General features: G+C 41.9%; 1 protein-coding gene across 1 annotated transcript in view; it reads left to right on the top strand.

Moving 5' to 3' along the window:
* ZRANB2 (zinc finger RANBP2-type containing 2) overlaps nt 1–19,928 on the top strand; it is a 32,050-nt gene extending 12,122 nt beyond the window's left edge. Inside the window, exons 5-10 of the mRNA XM_077450481.1 lie at nt 752–828; nt 2,873–3,031; nt 4,235–4,383; nt 9,776–9,856; nt 13,117–13,278; nt 15,311–19,928. Of these exons, the coding sequence (XP_077306607.1) occupies nt 752–828; nt 2,873–3,031; nt 4,235–4,383; nt 9,776–9,856; nt 13,117–13,278; nt 15,311–15,377 (695 nt within the window). The 3' untranslated portion in view covers nt 15,378–19,928. The remainder of the gene's footprint in view (nt 1–751; nt 829–2,872; nt 3,032–4,234; nt 4,384–9,775; nt 9,857–13,116; nt 13,279–15,310) is intronic.
* Nucleotides 19,929–20,605: the final 677 nt, after the last annotated feature.

The following is a 20,605-nucleotide window of genomic DNA, read 5'->3' on the forward strand; positions in this document are numbered from 1 at the left end:
AAAAAAAAAAAGTCAGACGCCCCTAAAAGCAGCTGAAAAAACGTCCTGTGTGCCTGAGCCCTAAATATACTATTAAGTGTTTTGTCCTCTAAGATTATTACAAAAGATTGTATCCTACCAGAAATCCAGTGTTTCCTGTGTACTTTGCAGTGTTATCTGCCCTACTCCCCTATGTTAAAAAGGGGAAGGGGAGGAGTTCTGTAGTTCCAACACTTTCTGTCCCAGGGTGATAAAGCTGCTCCTCCATAGAATACAGTAAAGTGAGTGACTTTTCCTAGGAAGTGTGTTAGGACTTGTTGAGTCGTGGTCAGGGGGTGGTAAAACAGGCAATTAAGTCACAGTTTTACTGTCTTCCCACCTGAACAAGGACATTTAGCTGCTCAAGGATGAACACATACCGTGGCTATAATGCTCTGCTTTGTGGCCGTGGCAAAAATTAAAGCCCTTGTTATATTTGGTGGCTTCACCTCAGGCGAATGCAACAAATTCCCCAGCATTTTAAGAGTTAAAACAAGCAGAATACAGGCAACACTGCCTCCCAGTTACTTGTCAACCACCCTCAAGTCATCCGTCATTGATCGCTTTTCAGTGTGGAGGCAAGGGCTGTTGCAGGTGAGAACGAGCCCTTACTGCCAGGATCAGCAGGTGAAAGAAATGTTTTAACATTTTGAAGTTCATCTTTAATGTATCATCCAATCGTTGTTTCTAATGTATAATTTGATTCTTGTACTACACCTATATTACTATGTAGGATATGGAGGTGGCTTTAATGAACGTGAGAATGTAGAATACATTGAACGAGAAGAGTCTGACGGAGAGTACGATGAGGTAACAATTGCAGGAATCCTGTATTTGGGTAGTGTTGCTGGCTATGTGTTTTGTCTTCGAACTTTGTATCTTAAAGTGTTTCCTAACCCATATAAACTGACTTTGAACAATCCCCTCCGCTATAGTAAACAATGCCCCTAGTGTATTTGTTTTTAGAAAAAAGCCACTCTGTACCTTATCTCAGAGTGCCAATCAGCACTCACATGGCCCGCTGCCTCCTGGCTGACGCCAGCAGGGGTTTCCCAGCCCTGGCTGCTGAAGCTGTAGCGGCGGGTCATGTGAGCACTGATCGGCACTCTGCGATAAGGTACAGAGTGGCTTTTTTTCTTAAAAAAAAACAAATACACTAGGGGCATTTGTTTAATATAGCGGAGGGAATTGTTCAAAGGTGGTTGTATTATGAGAGCAGTAGGAGCGATAGGCAGGGAGGAGAGAGGTCAGCGCAGATGATTGAGGCACATAAACTGACCGCAGTGTCGAGGCTCAGCAGCCGTGATATACAGTAGTCAGTTTACATAGGGGAGGCCAGAAACTGGCAGGATCAGCCAGATATTTCATGTGATAGAAGGGGCCAAATTACACAGTACAAGCACTGTGCTGTTCATGCTTTAACCACTTGCCGACCAGCCGCGCACTTATACTGCGGCTGGTTTGGCTGCACAAATCGCCGTAGATGTACATCGGGCTTGTACACAGCGATCTGGGGGGGGGGGGTGCACGGGGGTGACCAGTCAACATAGTCTGCTGTGCGCCCTTGATCGTTCCCTGCAGTGACAAAACGGGGATCTGCCATAGTAAACAAGGTAGATCTCCGTTCTGTTAGGGGATGACACACAGATCTTGTATTTCTGCTATGCAGGAAGACGGATCTGTGTGGTTTTCCAGGCAGCCCATACAGTTAGGGAACACTTTAAACCCTTTTGATCGTCCCTGATGTTAACCCCCTTCCCTTCCAGTGCCATTAGTACAATGTCGGTGAATATTGTTAGCACTGATCACTGTAATAATGTCACTGGTTCCCAAAAAAGTGTCACTGTCAGGTGTCCGATCTGTCTGTCACAATGTCGCAGTCCTGCTAAAACTCACAGCTCACCGCCATTACTAGTAAAATAAATAAAACTGCCATAAGTCTATCCCCTATTTTGTAGATGCTATAACTTTTGCGCAAACCAATCAATATATGCTTGTTTTGTTTTGTTTTTTACCTACGATATGTAGAAGAATACAAATTGGCCTAAAATGATGAAGACTTTTTTTAAATTTTTTTTTTTATTGGGTGTGTTTAATATTGCAGAAAAAAAAGAGATCTCGATTTATTTAGTCTGTTCTCTCTGCACTTTTAGGGATGATACTAAATAGAAGATAAGATGTACGGATATTTTGATGTATAACTATGAAACTTTCTTTTGTGAAAATAAAGCATTTATAAAAAATAAAAAAAACAATCATTCCATCCAAAAATTTATAGTTGATGTAGACATCACTGGATATTTTATTTTTTATACCTTTTCAGGAGCTGTTAAATATATGTTAATTAAAAAAAAAAAAAAAAGTATATTTATGGAGAAAGCGGCTAGGGAATTGGGAATCCACTAAATCGCCAACGGTTTTTGGACACCTGAGCAGCACCTGCACATTTCATTAAAAACCACGGGCATTGATTGGAGGACCCCCCCTTCTCCCCCATCTATTGCAGCTATAACAGCCTCAACTTCTCCTGGGCAAGACTTTCCACCAGATTTTATAACTTGTGCTCCCTCATTCAGCCAAATGTTGGGAGCAAAGACTTGGCTATAAAACAGATCTTGGGCTCCCCCACGGTTACTACTGTGTTCTATGTTTTGTATTCTAGCAAATTTAAAGCATACAACTAATAGGACCCTGTACGATTTCCATTGCCCTCATGCTGCCTTCTATATATTGTGGTGGTATTGTGTTTTTTTTTTTTTTTTTTTAATTCTTTTTCTTTCCCCTTCCCCCCCATGTTGGTTAATTGCCTAATCAAAAATGGTTTGGAAAATGTTCTCTATTTCTCTGATTCTAGTTTGGGAGAAAAAAGAAAAAATATCGTGGAAAGCCAGGCAGCTCTAATGCACCAGTCATCGTTAAAAGTGAGGAGAAGGCGTCTGGAGGTGAGGAAGAGGAGGGGGATGAAGAGGAGGATGAAGAGGATGCAGATCTGTCAAAATATAAACTGGATGATGTAAGTTGCTATTCATAAACAAAATCCATCAATTAATGGCTATCGTACAGTGTGTACTATTGTGTTTATCTCTGTGATTGCTCACAGTGATCACATGGTACAGACAGGCCAATCGAAGTGCATGTGAGAGTGTGTGTCTATATAGAGATCGATATCTGTATATCTCACTGTCGCCAGTCTGTCCCTGATCACCTCCACAATGCTATATGATTATGACGACTATGTACTGCACTCGTGACTGTGTGTGTTAAAAAAAAAAAAAAAAAAAATAAAAAGTGTATATGTGTGTATATCTCTCTCAAATTAAAACCTCAAACTCATCATGCCTCTTACAAAATACCTTGGAATGTCTACTTTCCAAAAAGGCACTCATTTGGGGGATATATGTGCTGTTATGGCAACCGAGAGGCTGTCGGTACATCAAGATTAAGGGATTTGCAAATCTATCTACACCATAATTAGTGGCCTATAACTAAATATACACTGATTAGGGTTATTTCCACCAAAGAAATTTAACAATACACTTTGTCTGAAATTTATGAAGAAAGGTTTATTTACACAATTGTATAAAAAACAAAGAAAAGCTTTTTAAAAAAATTTTCCCGAGATTTTGGCCTTTGTCATTTAGCAAACAATTTAAAAAACCCAGTGGTGATTACATAGCACCAAAAAAGCTCTATTTTGTGTGGAAAAATAAAAATCACATACGGGTACAGTGTTGCATGACTCGGAATGTGATTGCCCTGGGCAGGAAGGGGCTGAAAGTGTCCGTTATTGAAGTGGTTAAAAAGTAATGAAAAGCTTTGTTGACCTAATGTAGGCAGTACAAGTTTTAGAGCCAGTTCACACAGGGGGCGGCTTTAAAGGCTGCCCGGCTCTGAAGCCGCCCCATACAGTGCGGCTTGCAAAACGACTTCTGTATAGAACTCAAAGCAAGCCGCTGTCCGAAGTCGCCCCAAAGTACAGGAACCTTTTTCTAAGTCGGGGCGACTTGAGTCGCTCCTTTTAGATTGGTTCCATTGTAGAGAATGGAGTGTGACTTGTCAGGCGGCCAAGTAGCCCTTTTGTGAACCGGATCTTAAAGCTGAGGAAGGTTTGATTGCTCCAGTTATTTACATGAATAACTTTTTTATATTGTAGTGTTCATAGCCCATTATAGTAACTTGTGCTGTTTTAGTGCTAAGAATGTTTCTCTTCCTCTAGGATGAAGATGAGGACGATGGTGACCTTTCAAAATATAACCTTGCCAGTGACGAAGAAGATAATAGCAAAAATAAGAAATCCACCCGCAGCAGATCTAAATCTCGATCATCCCATTCCTCCTCCCACTCAAGCTCAAGGTCTAGGTCCAGGTAAACGGGTACAGGTCAAGGGTAAAGCCGGGCAAAATGTCAGTATCTAAACTTTCTTACTTCATATATATACTATAGACTTGAACTGCCATGCAATATGCATTTAGAGTTTTGTTTTCTCTTCAATTTTCTTTTTTTTTTTTTTTTAACAGCTTTTAATTTGCTTTTAGCCATCATGATTATATTTGGAGATCTGGGGAAATAGACATTTTTTTTTTTCTAATAATAATAAAATAATCAGCAAGGGCATCCTCCTAATTGTAGTCTTGCTCTCGAGTGCTTCTGACCTTGGCTGCAGGATGGATGAGGTGTGGTTGATTTTAAAAATATAACTAAGGGCAAAACGTTACACTTTTACAAAAAAAAAAGCAAATTTCTTTGCAGATAAAATAAATGCATTTAATATTTTGGGGAGTTTAGGGCCTTATAAAGCATTGCCGCAGTCCTGTGGACCTGTATTCCTGTACCTCCAGATACGGGCAGGCAGTTGCACACTGATAGGAAGTTCAATGAACTACCTAGAGCAATCAGCATCGGCCTGGTAGTTCTTTGAGAAGTACAAGCCGACGGCCACAAAGGCTGTTGGTACTTGTAGTTTTCACCATTAACTTAGTGAATGAATGTCGCCAGAGCCCCACGCAGCCATGTGTTTATTTTATTGTGACAGCGAGCTGGGGGGTGTGGGTGCATTTGTAACCTGTTACATCCTGAAGGAGGATAACCTGTTACAAAATGTGAAGCAATCCTTTATTGTAAGGATAGACTAATGTCGTATATAAATTTTTTTATTTTTTTTTGGTGTGTGTCCCTGTTAGAGATTCTCTCTCCAAAGCCTAGTACACACGGGCCGAATGTCAGGTGACATTGGCCGGTTCAATTAAAAAAAGTCTGACATTCAACCCGTGTGAATGGCAGCCGGTCCCATCAAAGCCGGCTGTCCAGCTGGCGTCTGTCGGCTGTGCATGCTGGAAAACCAGAGGCCGATCAACGCTCAGCAGAGGAAATCGTTCTAACGTCAAATTGGTGACACAGCAGCTCCGTCAGTCCTTATAATTTATTTTATTTTTTTCTTCAACCCAGCGGGTGTGTACTAGGCTTTTTTGTCCTAATAGCTATTGTCAACAGGAATGAAACGTTAAGGATAAATCCAAAATTTTGAGTTGCCACCAGAACAGGAACAGAGGAGAAATCTTTCAGCAGGGACCCTTGTTCCCGTGACAATTGTCAGTTTACCTCACATTGGAAAGCCTTTCTCTCACTACCATTTGAGTCTTCACAATTAGAAGTGAAAAGTCTTTCTAATGAGACGCATGGCAAAAAAAATGTATCACTCCCCTACACTATCCAAAGTGGGAGTGGTCTAAGGACAAGTTTTTAGATATGCTTTCCTGGAAGTCTTTTGAAATCAACACTACCATGTACACACAGGCTTCCCTTGTCTTATTGAATAATACATTTTACTGAAAACCACTTAATACCTGGACCTTTCCTTTTGTTTGAGAGTATTGCTGCATTCCACATTGATAAGAGAATTCTTGGAAAAACGTTCCAAGAGATTTTGGTTATGCAATGCTTAAATAACCATTTTGAATCAGTTTGGCCTTGTGAAGGTGTACGAAAAATCTTTCCCCTCTAAAATTATAAGTAGTTCCGGCATTCTTTAAAACTGCTTTACCAACCAGTCTGAACATTAAAGTTTTTAGTTTGTGACTGACTGGTAAATGTTAGTGAGCGAGTCGGACAACGCAAGGGTGTTTTTTTTTTTTAACTTTGGCTGAAACATAAACACCTCTTCAGCACTCCATATGTTAACACTAACCTACATGGAATTTAAGTAGACCCTTTTTTATTTTTTCAGACATCGCCTTTTTTTTTTTTTTTTAATCACTTGGGGCATTTAGAATGACTTACTGCTGTCGACATTTGTCTTTCTCTCACTATCGCTGTGAGAACCCGCTGTATGAGCCTAAGAAAGGGAGCCGGAGGCAGTACTAGTCAGAGCATGGATTATGTCAATGTTTTTATACAAGGCAAAGATGGCTATAGGTGTTTGTGGGTAATATGGTTTTATGGTTGCACCAGTATCAATATTGGTGCCGATATCAAGTATCTTTATGAATATGCTCCTATAACCAAAACCTATACCTTTTGCGGTGTGTTTTGAGCCAGTACAAAATTAATGGGCTCAAATCGCACTGCAAACCCAAGCTTGTCATAGTAATCTCAGCTTGGGCTCACACTGGAGCGGTGCTGGAAAGTGCATGTGTTTCAGGCAGGAATTGCACCACATTCCTGTTCAAATCGCATGCGATTCTTTAAAACCAATCAATGCTCACTCTGACTCATATCCAATGATACGTTAATGTTTCATGTAATGCTGCTTTCCTTGAGCAAAGCAACTCCAAAGCACTAAAAAGAAACTAAGGAGGGTGCAATACCTTCAACACCATTTTTGGATTTATTATAAAGCCAAAGACCTACAATCGCGAGAAGATTAAAAGCATATCTAATCGCAACACCAGCATCGGGGGATCTCCAAATCACTGTAATTGGGAAGTTGACGTGTTTTCAGGAGTCCAACCCTTCCTCAGACAATGCGATTCTTTTGCAGTGCGATTAGAGCTTTAATTTTGTATGGGCTCAAATCGCACCCAAAGGTATTTGGTACTCTGTATCATCAAGTACTCACCAGACAAAACTGTCGGTGCAACCCTAGTTGGTAAAGTTGTGCTTAGTTATCAGATCATGTGTGGATAGATAGGGCTGTAACGAAAGGGAAGTAGGCACACGTTGCAGCAAGGAGGGGAGGAGATCAGGGGGGGCCAGTACAGAACTGATGTGTTGGATCTGTCAAATTTTAAGGGTAAGGCCAGCCATAGAACCGTGGGTTCCAGGAAAGAAATTTGATAATTTTCCCCCATCAACACAGTCAGTGTTTGGAGGAATCCCTCCCTTCATGGCTATTGTGTTCTCCCGGCGGGGGAAGCCATCCTCACCAGGAGAACACTGTAATTATTGCTTGTGGCTATAATAGCCGCTAGCAATAATCGTATGTAAAATCTGACAGACTGGTTGTACCCAAGTTGACCGATCTACTTTGGTACAATCAGCCTGCTCATACAAGATTCGAATCTCGGTTTTTGCTGAACTGGTTGAAATTCGAACATTCTGCGGCCGGCTTAAAATGAAAAATAAAATTAAAGATGTTGGTATACATCATAAACTACTACCCCAAGTGAGCCAAAGGAAAGGTTATGCCTGGCAACAGGATCTCTTTAAAGTGGTTGTAACCCCTTACAAACCACTTTGACCTACAGGTAAGCCTAGATTAAGGCTTACCTGTAGGTCCAAGAAATATCTCCTAAACCTATATGGTTTAGGAGATATTTGCCCGAAAACAGGCACCGCTGTCTACGGCGCATGCGCCGTAGACAGCGGCGCACTGAACGCGGCATTCTCAGCGACGGAGCTGCCGCGCGTGTCGGCTCCCGTGCGCATGCGCGGGAGTGACGTCATCGCGGCTTCGCCGAATGACAGCGGCGGAGCTGCGAGACCCCACCAACAAGATGGATGCGGCGGACTACAGGGGACAGCGGCGACTTCGCTGGCTCCTGTGTCAGGTAAGTGACACATAATGGGCTACTATGCGATGTACAGTAGTCCATTATGCTTTGCCTTTGCAGGGAATGAAAGAGGAAGTAAACTCATCAGGGTTTACTTCCTCTTTAATGCTTGATTGTTTTTTTTATTTATTTATTTTTTGTTTGCATGCTTTTGGGAAATAAGCTTCAGGGTGATGCAACCCTGTGTCTCGTCTCAAGGAAACTTGAATGCATTTCTGCTGCGCTGGTCATATGTTTGAAATTTTGTGTTTTTTAATTTTGGAGGCTTTCAATCAAGGAATCGAAAATATTTTTAGCTATAGGCCACACACGGTTTTAATTGTGCAAATGTGGTGGAAAGGAGTTTTTTCACATTAATGGAAACCTTTTTAAAAATTGTTAGTTGTGTGGCAATTAACTTAAAGATAGGTTTGGAAATTACTGCTTAAGAGATGATTAGTCTGGTGGTGTACAAGCCATACACAGAGAAGCTGCCTGGCTTGGTGAGGTGCCTGTAGCCAACCTCCACCCATGGCTCTGGTTAGGAATTCAGTGAAAGTAAAGTGCATGTGTAGCCAAAACATTTTTTCAGTTTCGCATAGAGTAAGGAAGGGTTACAACACCAGTCAAGGATTATTATAATTTTTTTTTTTTTGGGAGATTTCCTTCACTTCCTGCCATGGAGATAGAACAGGAAGTAAGAGCAAAGATCAACAAAAGAAGAATTCCCCTCATAAACAGGTGTCCCCATTGGTGTATTTTCCCTCTATTCCTGTTTTGCGGAAAACTTTAAAATTCTGAATTTCTTATCTCTTTCCATTTCTGTAACGGCCAAATGGAGAGGTTGAATCTCCCCAATGGGGGTCACAGATGGCAATATATACCTGACGGGGCTCTAACCCTTCCATACTCAAACCAAATCATAAGAGTTTCTGATATACATACACTTTAATGATTCTTTTCAGTACTTTATATTTTTGCAGATTTCTTTGATTTAAAATGTTTAATTCTTTTGATTAATTTTATTTTTAAATGCTCATCCTTATTTATTAAAAGAGAAGGGTTTATTTATTTTTTTTTTATTTATTTTTTTTCCGCCCCCTTTTTTATACTTGGGTGGAAGCAACACTGGACTGATGCTGCATCTGTCCCCCAGCGTCTCTGCACTGAGAACCGAGCCACCGAACATTTCTGATGGCTCGGTACTCTCTGCTCCCCAAGCACAGGGCTGCTGCCTGTCAATCAGCAGCTCTCCTCTCTGCTCCTAAATGCTTACTGGAGCGCTGAGATGGGAGGGGCGAGGAGCGGCAGTCTCAGACTCTCGGCAGCTTGCTGAGAGGCTGAGATGGGTGTCAGTGCCTGGACTGATTCCAGAGACATCGGCATAGAGCGGACTTCAGACCAGTCTCTGCTGAAAATGGGTCACAGGAGTGCAAAACGAATTGCACTCTTGTGATCCTTAGGAGAAGCCCAGCCAAATGAGCTTAAGCTGGACTTCATTTTAGGGCAGTGCAAAAATCAGAGATGACCTGCGAGGTGCATTAAACCAATTAGAATCCTCTTACAAATGAAATTGTTTCATGGTTTGCTGCATCTTTGATATGTACTGCCTTATGGAACAAGTTTGTTTACGCTCTTTTTGAGGTATCTATGATTTTATTAGTATATAAAGTCGGTTAAATCTGAATTCTGTGTAGTGTGCTTCCTGTAGAGTTGGTTGCAGCTTTATTTAATGTGTGTTTAAAGTATTGATCACAAGAGCTGGACAAAATTGCACTGTGTTGTTTCAGGTCTCGCTCAGGAACTTCTTCCAGTTCAAGATCGGGCTCCAGTTCAAGAGACCGTTCTCAATCTCGGGGTTCCAAATCCAGGTGAATGAAGGATGCCAGGCTCTCTGTCACAGTGACAGAAAAGTGGTTCAGCGACGTGTGATGCAAAACTTCTTCCCTTTTTTTTTTTTTTTTTTTTGTTCTATTTGTGTTGTGCTGTTTTGAACTGTTATAATATTATTATTCAGGATTTATATAGCGCCAACAGTTTACGTAGCACTTTACAATATAAAAGGGAGACAATGCAGTTATAATACAATAAAATACAAGTATTAAGAGGGTCCTGCTCAAATGAGCTTACAATCTAATAGGGTGGGTCAGGTGGTACAAAAAGGGTAGTAACTGTGAGGAATAAGCTGATGGAAGTGGTAAAAGATATTGAAGTTGTTTCTTCATGAATAACCTAGTTCAATTTTTTTCAAAGTTTTTAATATTTGCTATTCCAATCACAACTGTTGTCATGTTTAACCACTTGCAGACCGGACCATTTTGCTGGTCAAAGACCAGACCACTTTTTGCGATTCGGCACTGCGTTGCTTTAACTGACAATTGCGCGGTCGTGCGACGTGGCTCCCAAACAAAATTTACATCCTTTTTTTCCCACAAATAGAGCTTTCTTTTGCTGGTATTTGCTCACCCCTGCGGTTTTTATTTTTTGCGCTATAAACAAAAATAGAGCGACAATTTTGAAAAAAACGCATTATTTTTTAATTTGTTATAATAAATATCCCCCAAAAATATATAAAAAAAACATTTTTTTCCCCTCAGTTTAGGCCGATACGTATTCTTCTACATATTTTTGGTAAAAAAAAAATCGCAATAAGCGATTGATTGGTTTGCGCAAAAGTTATAGCGTTTACAAAATAGGGATAGTTTTATAGCATTTTTATTAATAATTTTTTATAATTTTTTTTTTTACTAGTAATGGCGGCGATCAGCGATTTTTATTGTGACTGCAACATTGTGGGGGACCCATCAGACATATTTGACACATTTTTGGGACCATTGTCATTTATACAGTAATCACTGCTATATAAATGCAGTGATTCCTGTGTAAATGACACTGGCAGTGAAGGGGTTAAACAGTGGGTGGCAGTGTAGGGGTTAAGTGTTCCTAGGGGTGTGTTACTAACTGTGGGGGGGTTGGGCTTTCATTTAGTGAACACTGATCTCTGCTCCAATCACATGGAGCAGAGATCAGCGTCACTAGTTGCTAGGCAGAATGGAGAAATGCTGTTTACTCGGCATTTCCTCCATTTGGCCGCTCCGTGAGACGATCGCGGGGATGCCCGCGGCGATCGAGTCCGCGGGTCCCGCGACCGGACTCACGGGGGTCCCGACCAGCGCGGGAGCGCGCCGCCGGCAGCGCGGGAGCGCGCCGCCGGCAGCGCGCTCCCGATGGCAGGGCGGCATTGAATATTGGACGTACCTGTATGCCAATATGCCTGCCCGTGCCATTCTGTCGACGTACATCGTCGTGCGCTGGTCGGGAAGTGGTTAAGTTACACCTATAATTTAATAATTAAAGATTAGGTTTTTGCAGGCTACTAGCACCACTTCCACTGTGTAGTGAATTTAAGTTGTACTAAAAAAGAAAAAAAAAAGTTTTATCCTTCTGTGCAGGGTAGATTTGATTTAAATCGAGTCGATTTAAAGTGGAGGTCCGCCCATCCCAGCCAAAATTAAAAGCCAGCAGCTACATGTACTGCAGCTGCTGACTTTTAATAATAGGACACTTACCTGTCCTGGAGTCCAGCGATGTCGGCACCGCAGCGGTTTCCATTCACTTTAATGGGGCGGATGGTGATTGACACAACAAGGTGAGGGACGTGGCGGCAGCAGCTGAGTGGATACCCGCTAACGGACGCTGCCGTGATGGATCTAAAATGACGACAGGTGCTCTTTAAATTTAAGGACTTATTCTTGCCAATAGTTAATCTTTAATATTTTCGAACAAAATGAAGGCTTCCTATTTAGAATAATAAGCTGTTAGGTTAGTAAAATGGCGATATCAGAACTGATTCAATCATACAGTTTGACTTTGTAGTGCACATAGATTTGCAAAACCATGAGATAAAGGAATATCCCTGAATGTTGTTTGATCTCATTATTACTGTGAAATTGTGTGAATGCATCAATTCAGTGCATGTTATCTCAGCTTGCAGAGCTTGGATTTATTGCGTTTACCAAAAATGTAAATATTGCAGAATACACAGCCTCGTGCTGCATAACTAAGCTCCATTTCATGATGAATAAACCAAATTAATTTATCTTAAAGCGGGAGTCCGCCGGGACTCCGCGTTTTTTTTTTTTTTTTTTTTTAAAGCCAGCAGCTACAAATACTGCAGCTGCTGACTTTTAAAATAGTGACACTTACCTGTCCAGCGCGCCCGCGATGTTGGCACCCGAAGCCGATCTCTAGGTCGTCTGTCGGGTCCTGCCGCCGCCATCTTGGGTATGGGAATCAGGAAATGGAGCCTTTCGGCTTCATTTCCCGGTTCCCTACTGCGCATGCGCGAGCCGCGCTGCGCAATAAGGATGGTCCCCGCTGCCTCTGGGATCTGTGTGTTTTCCCAGCAGGCAGCGGGGCACTTGCGGAAAGGGGCGTAATATACGCCCCTTTCCGCAGAGAGCTATCCTGGAAGTGGGTGCAGATACCTGTACTGTACAGGTATCTGCACCCCCCTCCCCCCTGAAAGGTGCCAATTGTGGCGCCGGAGGGGGGGAGGGTTCCGATGAGCGGAAGGTCCACTTTAGGGTGGACCTCCGCTTTAAATAGAAAACCTTTTTTTTATTTTTTATAAATCAAACCTGCTTCTGTGTAATAGTTTTGCACAGAGCAGCCCCGATCCTCCTCTTCTGGAGTCCCCCCCCCCCCCCACCAGCTCTCCAGGCTGCTTCTCCTGCCAGAAGAAAAGCACTTAGAAGGTCCCAGTGTACATGTGCCAGTGTGTCAGTATCTGCGTACTGTAAAAAAAATAAGAGGATCCTCATTAGGGAATTTGTAGTAAAGTAAAATGACCACAGACAAGAAGGGCTGTGACCTGTACTTTAGTGGGGGAAGACAATACGGGCCGCAAAGTGTATCTTAGTGGACAGGGGAGACGAGGGCCGCAAACTCTACCTTAGTGGGGGAAGATGGCTGATTGAACCTCAGTACAAATTTCCAGACCTGTTTTTAATGGCTTCAGACACTTCCAAAGTCTTAAATGATGTTTACATTCCAGATTTATTTCTTTAAACATGTTACAGCAGCTTTTGTTTTCTATTGCCATATTAAATTCTCTTCATTTTTAATAAAGATCCAGCTCCAGGTCCCACCGGGGTTCTTCTTCCCCGAGAAAAAGATCTCACGCAAGCTCCCGATCCTCGTCATCTTCTGGGAGGGGCAAGAAAAGGAGCCGCTCCAGATCCTCGTCCACTGAGCGCATAAAAAAGCGAACAAGATCACGGTCAACCGAAAGGTTTGGGTTACTGTAGAATTAGAAGGGGAATTGATGTGTACTCTGGGGAAAATAAATGCCAAATGTCTTTCTTGTGTTCTACCTCCAGTTTGAGGAGTTTATTTTTTATAAATTTTAACATTTTTAAATGTTTTACAGCTGAGCTAACTTTTGTAACTAATTTTAGGGATAAGCCTTTTCCTTCATATTTACAGCTAGGTGAGAGGATTTGTGCAGCTCACATTTGGCAGATAGGATTGGGAAGATTCATTTAGTACACAATGTCTAATGTGCATCCATTGCTCACGAAAAGTATTTGAAGTTTTTGTGTTTAATGCCCACTTGGGGGTGCTGTTGATCAGAACAAAGGCTGCAGAATCAACACAAAGCAACACTGAAACATCATCTCATTTTCACATAAACCAAAGAAACTATTTCACTTGGTGGCAATGGCTATTAACCAGTCTGTGGTTGAGCTGTTGGCTTTTGTGTGTGTGCAACTTCAATATATTTCAACTCCAGGTTGTAATGCTATATAAAAAAAAAGTGTGACAGCGAGATATAGGGGTGTGTGTGTGTGTCTCTAAAATATATATATATATATATATAGAGAGAGAGATTATATATTTTCAAATTCTCAATATGGGGTTTTTGGGGCTTTGTAATCTTCCTTCTGTGGCTCGGGACAGCCAAGCAAAGTCAGGATCAGCTTTAATCACCCGTTTGTAATAGTGACTCAGACGTGATGACATGACATCACTTCCCGTTTATTCAGAAACCATCGTTTTTTTTTTTTTTTTTTTTTTTTTTTTTTTTATATTATATTAAATTTATTTATAGCATTTATAAATGTATAAAATGTATTATAATAAAAAATGGTTTCCGAGTAAAGTGCAAGTGAGGTCATGTCATCACGCCTGAGTCACTGTTACAAACAGGTGATTAAAGCTGATCCTGACTTTGCTTGGCTGTCCGGGCGGACATGCTGGCGAGAGCCACAGAAGGAAGATTACAAAGCCCCAAAAATCCCATATTGAGAATTTGGATATATATAAAAAAAATATATATATATATATATAAAAAATTCTCATAGAAATGGAATCCCTCCTTTCCATTTTAAAAGCATTCAACTTTGACTGTTTTTAAATGCTGTCTTTTTTTTATTTTTATTTTTTTATTTGACACCTTTTTAAGGCTACAGTCATAACGTCGCTTCTGGGTTACTAGATCTGAGACCCAATCAAAGCAGATTCTGGGTCTCTGGCCAGCCGGCGGACGCGCTGAATGGTCGCTCAGGCTTCCTGGTGGGACTAGAGACCCTGAGTGGAGCGACGGGGGTTGACAACTGTCCCCTCCTGCTGCTGGTAATAACAATAGAGCGGCTTAGCCACATCGGTCATAATCACAAGATAGCCGACCGTCTGCTCAAAAAACTGTTCTGGGGTGATAGCTGCAGGCATCACCCCAGTACAACCACTTGAAGCAGAATTGATGTACAGATACATGACCAGTAAGTGGTTAAAGTGTATTTGTTTAAAAATGGTGCTGCTTACAGGAAACCAGAAGTGATCTATGCTCATTGCTTCTGGTTCCCTATATCTTGGAGTGCAGTTACATGCACAAATAAACATTATAACCCCTCATGTGTACACCACACATGAATGTAACAAACCTCTAATTTTATTAAGACCTAACTAAGTGAAGGTGGTGCCTCTGCTGATATTTCAATGCAAACACACTAGCTTGTAGTTAACAGACAGATCAGCAATACATAGAATCGGCTTCACAGAAATTGGAGAAGAACATTTCTATTGCCAACAACCAGAATGGTTTTCTAACTTGTACCAGACACTATCTTTTCAGCCAGTTTCTAAGCTGCCCATCTGTGTCTTCCACCCAAATGAACCTACAAATCTACATGTTGTTGTCTGATTTAATATTATAAAAACATAGCATAGATATAATGTAACAGGACAGCATTGCTTGTATTGTAACCTGAGTGACGAGTCTTTCGGAAATTAACAAGATGCCTACCTTTCAATTTCTCTTCCAGGCGCAGAAACTCACCATCTGGATCGTCTCATTCTGGCTCCCGATCATCCAGTTCCAAAAAGAAATAGATATTTAGAAGTAATGTCCACTCTAATGCATGAGGAGGATAAACAAATGTTGCAAAAGAGTTAAAAAGAAATCTCCATGTTTTATTTGATCTGTAGCAGCAGAAGTGCTTTGACCTGTGCTTCCTCTAAACCTCAGATACACTCAGTCCAGCATTTTAAGCCATAAGCGTTCTACTGCGTTTTCCCCCACCGGACGGGATGGAGTAGAACTCTGCAATAAAACGGCATAGATTTTGTTTCTTAAACATAATGTCTTTCATAGGATATTTTTATTTTTTTTAAATGTGTTTTTTTTTTTTAATTTGTAGTATATGGCTTTTTTTTTTTTTTTTTTTCTTTTTTGTTAGTGTACCTCTGTTTACATCCCTTTATACCCTTATAGCATGCAAAGAAATGTGAATTTTGGTTTTCCGTATTTTTAGTTTTTGTGATCCCTTATGGCTTAAAATGCAAAAGCGGTATTTCACTGGGGGGCTAAATTAGGCTAATAAGGGCCCATTTGATTATCAAGACTAAAAAGAAAAAATATAAAATGTATTTTGGTGGTGTTTTCGAGGTAAGTATTAGTTATTTGTATGGAACAGTGTCAGCATATCATGGAGTACTTGAGCTTGGCAGTTTTAATGTTCAGTCATTTCTACAGTCCGACACCTCAATAGACAATTCTGGCGATCCTGTTTAAAAAAAACATGGAGGAAAGGAAAAGTATTTGCCTGTTTCAGCAAATTTGCTACTGCCCTGTATTTTCTATTGTGCTTTAAAATCGTCAGCTGAGATTTCATTGGTGGGCAACACTCCAACACTAAGTGTTCCAACTATATGTAATAAGCCAATTATCAACCAATCCAATTCCTGTGTGGTGCAGTCTAATCGTTTTAAGAGATTATTTCTGAATGGTTGCTAGGGGTCGTAACATTGTTGCACTCCCATCATAATTTGATCCAGTCAAAAACTTTCCCTTTTCTCCTTACTTTTTTTCACCATGAAATCTACCTTATTGAGTTGGCATAGCTAAACTGAAATTGGGTTTGGAGTGGAAGGGGAGTTTAAAAAAAAACCAAACCAAACGCACCACCTGCAAAGAAACATTTTATACCCACCCTGCCACGCTACCTGAATCTCCTGTCTTTGCTCTGTTCAAGAGCTTCAGCTGCCTAAGGCTGCTTTAACATTGCTTTGTTGCAAAAACATGGCATGTGTTGTACTATTTTTGCCACATTTTTCACCTGTAAAAAAAGGACACAACTCGCCAAAAACGCAACCACGGTGCGTTTTCCAATTATTTCAATGGGTATCTCCGTGTTTTTTTTTTTTTTTTTGCCACACCAAAAATGCAGCACGCAGGATAAAACTGACCCACAACTTAGCGTTCCATAGGATTTGAGGGTCATGCATTTTTCCATAGGATTTGAGGGTCATGCATTTTCTTCTGTTTTTTGGTAAGGGAAAAACAGAAGAAAAACTGATCAGTGTGAAAGGATCCTAAAGAAATATCACATCTGATTCCAGGTGTGTCTGCTGCTCATGTCCCAGGCCGTGTGCTGTGAATTTTTGTCTGCCGCCCCTTACATCACCTCCCTGGTCCTTAGACATGAGGAAAGGCAAAAGAACCACAGCATGTGTCAGGGGACCAATACACCTTTTGACAGAAAAAAACCTGACAGGGTTTCTAAGCCTTCCACACTCTTCCCAAAACAAAAACGTATACCGGTATACTCCTGGCTCTATTTATACTTTTCACACTATTGCATTGCGTTTTGTGCAGTGTGGGTGTCTATCATTTTGAATGCCATTCCAGCTGACCTTCCCAACATGCTCATTGCAGCATGGGAAAACGTACGAACATGCTGTGTGATGCACTACCAAATACGTTACACGCACTTCTATGGTGCGTTGAACAACCCACCCAAATCAATAGGCTACCTTAACGCAACTGCCTTTTAATGTACCGCAATAGTGTGAATGGGCCCTAAAGATTCTAATAAGTATTCTGGCGGGTTATTGATTAATAATTGACTCTCTTGCTATGGTAAATAGCACCACCTGCAGAAGAAGGGAGTTTAAATTGTTACCTGTTCCTTCACCGTTCTGATCTTTGCTATCTTGCAGAGCAATGGCCTCTTGTACCCGAGACACCCAGGCAGCGAGAATTTATGTTCTTTTGTAAGGGTTGAGTTACTAAAACTGGAGAGTGCAAAATCTGATGCAGCTGTGCATGGTAGCCAATCGACTTCTAACTTCAGCTTGTTCAATTAAAGGGGGTGAAAAACCTTCTGTAGTGCAGCAGCCCCCCTTGTACTTACCTGAGCTCGGTCTTTCTAGCAACGAGAACAGCTCCAGCCAGTGTCTCGGATCCTCATTGGATAGATAGCAGCAGGAACCATTGGCTCCTGCTGCTGTCAATCAAATCAAATGATCCGGGGGTGGGGCCAAGTCCTGCTGTCTGTGTCAATGGATGCAGCAGCAGGACACGGGAGTGCGCCCGCACAAGTCCTCTGAGGGGGGCACTTGAAGAGAGAGCCAGGAGCACAGCTGAGGGACCTCAGAAGAGGAGGATCGGGGTGCCTCTGAGCAAAACCAACTGCAGAGGAAAGTATGACCCCTTTTACGTAGCCTTTAAAGTGTTACTAAAGTCTGATTATTTGTTTTAATTTAAAAAAATAAAATAAACCACGCTGTTCTTATCTGCTCTGTGGAATGGTATTGCTCAGAGTGGCCCTGGTCCTCCTCTTCTCAGCCCCCCCCCCCTGCTGCGATCTTGGCTGCTTCTCTTTGTGTGTCCCCACAGCAAGCAGTTTGCTATGGAGCCACATGGTGCGTGCTCGCTCCCAACCTGTGTGTCTGTGGAGCCGTGCTCCATAGACTCAAGCCTCTTACACACGGTACGTTTTTTGATTGTGTGATGGATTTGTGTACTGACCATCTGAAAATCTGACATCAATCTGTTGTCCACCGAAAATCTACTAGCCTGTCATCCAGGGCATCCAGGGAAAATTGGACAATTGTCAAAAGGGGCGTACTAACGGTCAGATTTTAGGAGAGCATCCTGTCAAGACAATCCCCTGCCAACAATCGAACCGTGTGTGTACAAGGCTTTACACTGTGGGATTTAGGCTCACCCCCAACTTCCTCTTCACTGCATCTGATTGACAGTAGCGAGAGCCCATGGCTCCTGCTGCTGCTCTAATGCTCTGCAAAGAGGAAGTAATGTGAGAATAGATGCAGCCGTGCACAGCGCTGATCTCTTCTCCCCTCTCTTCCCCTTCACACAGGGAAGGTGGGCACAGGGAAACCTTTTTTTTTTTTTCCCTGATGTAAACAATGCATTAAGGTACTAAACCTAAACGTGTTTTTTTTTTTTTTTTATTTTTTTTTTTTTATCACTTTAAAGCGGGAGTCCGCGTTTTTTTTTTTTTTTTTTTTTTTAAAGCCAGCAGCTACAAATACTGCAGCTGCTGACTTTTAAAATAGTGACACTTACCTGTCCAGCGCGCCAGCGATGTCGGCACCCCGAAGCCGATCTCTCGATCGTCTCTCGGGTGCTGCCGCCGCCATCTTAAGTATGGGAATCAGGAAATGGAGCCTTTCGGCTTAATTTCCCGGTTCCCTACTGCGCATGCGCGAGTTGCGCTGCGCAATAAGAATGGACCCGCTTCCTCTGGGATCTATGTGTTTCCCAGCAGGCAGCGGGGGACCTTCGGAAAGGGGCGTAATGTACGCCCCTTTCCGCAGAGAGCTATCCCGGAAGTGGGTGCAGATACCTGTACTGTACAGGTACCTGCACCCCCCTCCCCCCTGAAAGGTGCCAATTGTGGCGCCGGAGGGGGGGAGGGTTCCGATGAGCGGAAGGTCCACTTTAGGGTGGACCTCCGCTTTAAGCCTTGACTAAAACTAGAAGCTAATTGGTTTCTATGCAGAGCTGCACCTGATTTTGCACTCTCCAGTTTTAGTAAATCAACCCCAGTCTGTAGATCTGCAAGATTTGATCAGTGTTGGTATCCTCCTTGTACACAGCAGTAGTGGATAGATCCTAAAAACATGTAGACTGCTTTGCATATTCTGTAGCGGGTGAAACAGTTACTGTCTGTATTTTGCTGCAGTTGTGCTATAAATAGGCCTGTTGGTTTTTCCTCCAATTTAAAAAAAAAAAAAAAAAATTTTTTTGTAAATCAGGCCAAAAATGAACCGCTGATGTGAGTGGGTCAGTCCTACATGTCACTATCACCTGCTGACAGCTGTATCTCGACTTCTGTGTCCTATCTTCTCTTGAATGTAAACTGTCACTCAGAGTAATCGTATTTGTGCCTATCTTTCTAAAAGTTACTCTTTGAACTATGTGCAAAGCCTCTTATCAGACGATATTAAAGGTAATTACTAGTCTGTCCATCTTTTTTTGTATACCCCAGGTGAGAGTTTTTATTTATTCTTTTGGGGGGCACACACAAACTGAACTCCGATTTATGGTTTTGTCAGATATAGCGAGCTTGTAGTTCATTTTTAGGTTTCTTTTTTTTTTTTATGTAGAAATGTGTAAATAAAAGATCACACTGATTCGTGCATCAAGTGTTTCTTTCATTTGACTTCTGATATTGATACTGTGTAACCACTGTTTTATGGGTAATGTTGCACTAGGGTAGTGATGGGGAACCTTGGCACCACCTATGTTTTTGAACTACATTTCCCATAATATTCAGCTACACTGCAGTGCATGAGCATCATGGGAAATGTAGTTCCAAAACCTCTGGGGTGCCAAGGTTCACCATCACTGCACTAGAGCCTTCCATGCCATTAAGTTGAAAATCACACCTTGGAAATTCTCACTGGACTTACAAGGTCGGTATATGGGTTGTCCCTAAAAGGAGTGTGGAAGAGGGAAAGATGAGGCCCTGCTGTCCTCTACAGATTGGTCTGGATGACCAGAAGTAGAATACAGACCGCTACACTATATTGCTAAAAGTATTGATGCCTGCCTTAGCCCTTGTACACACGGTCAGAGAATCCGTCGGAATGTGTCCTATCGGACCGCTTTGTCGGATAATCCGACTGTGTGTGGTATGCATCGGACTGTTTACGTCGGAATATCCATCGGACCAAATTCTCCAACTTGCTGGAAATATTTTCCGACAAACTGGTCCGATCGGACATACTCCGATCATGTGTAGAGAATTCCCATCAGACAAAGTGCCACGCATGCTCAGATCAAATTCCTACACCAAAGCTATTGGCTA

Source organism: Lithobates pipiens, unplaced genomic scaffold, assembly GCF_037356315.1.
Source record: "Lithobates pipiens isolate NorthernLeopardFrog02 unplaced genomic scaffold, aLitPip1_a1.2 Scaffold_23, whole genome shotgun sequence".
Classification (NCBI taxonomy): Eukaryota; Metazoa; Chordata; class Amphibia; order Anura; family Ranidae; genus Lithobates; species Lithobates pipiens.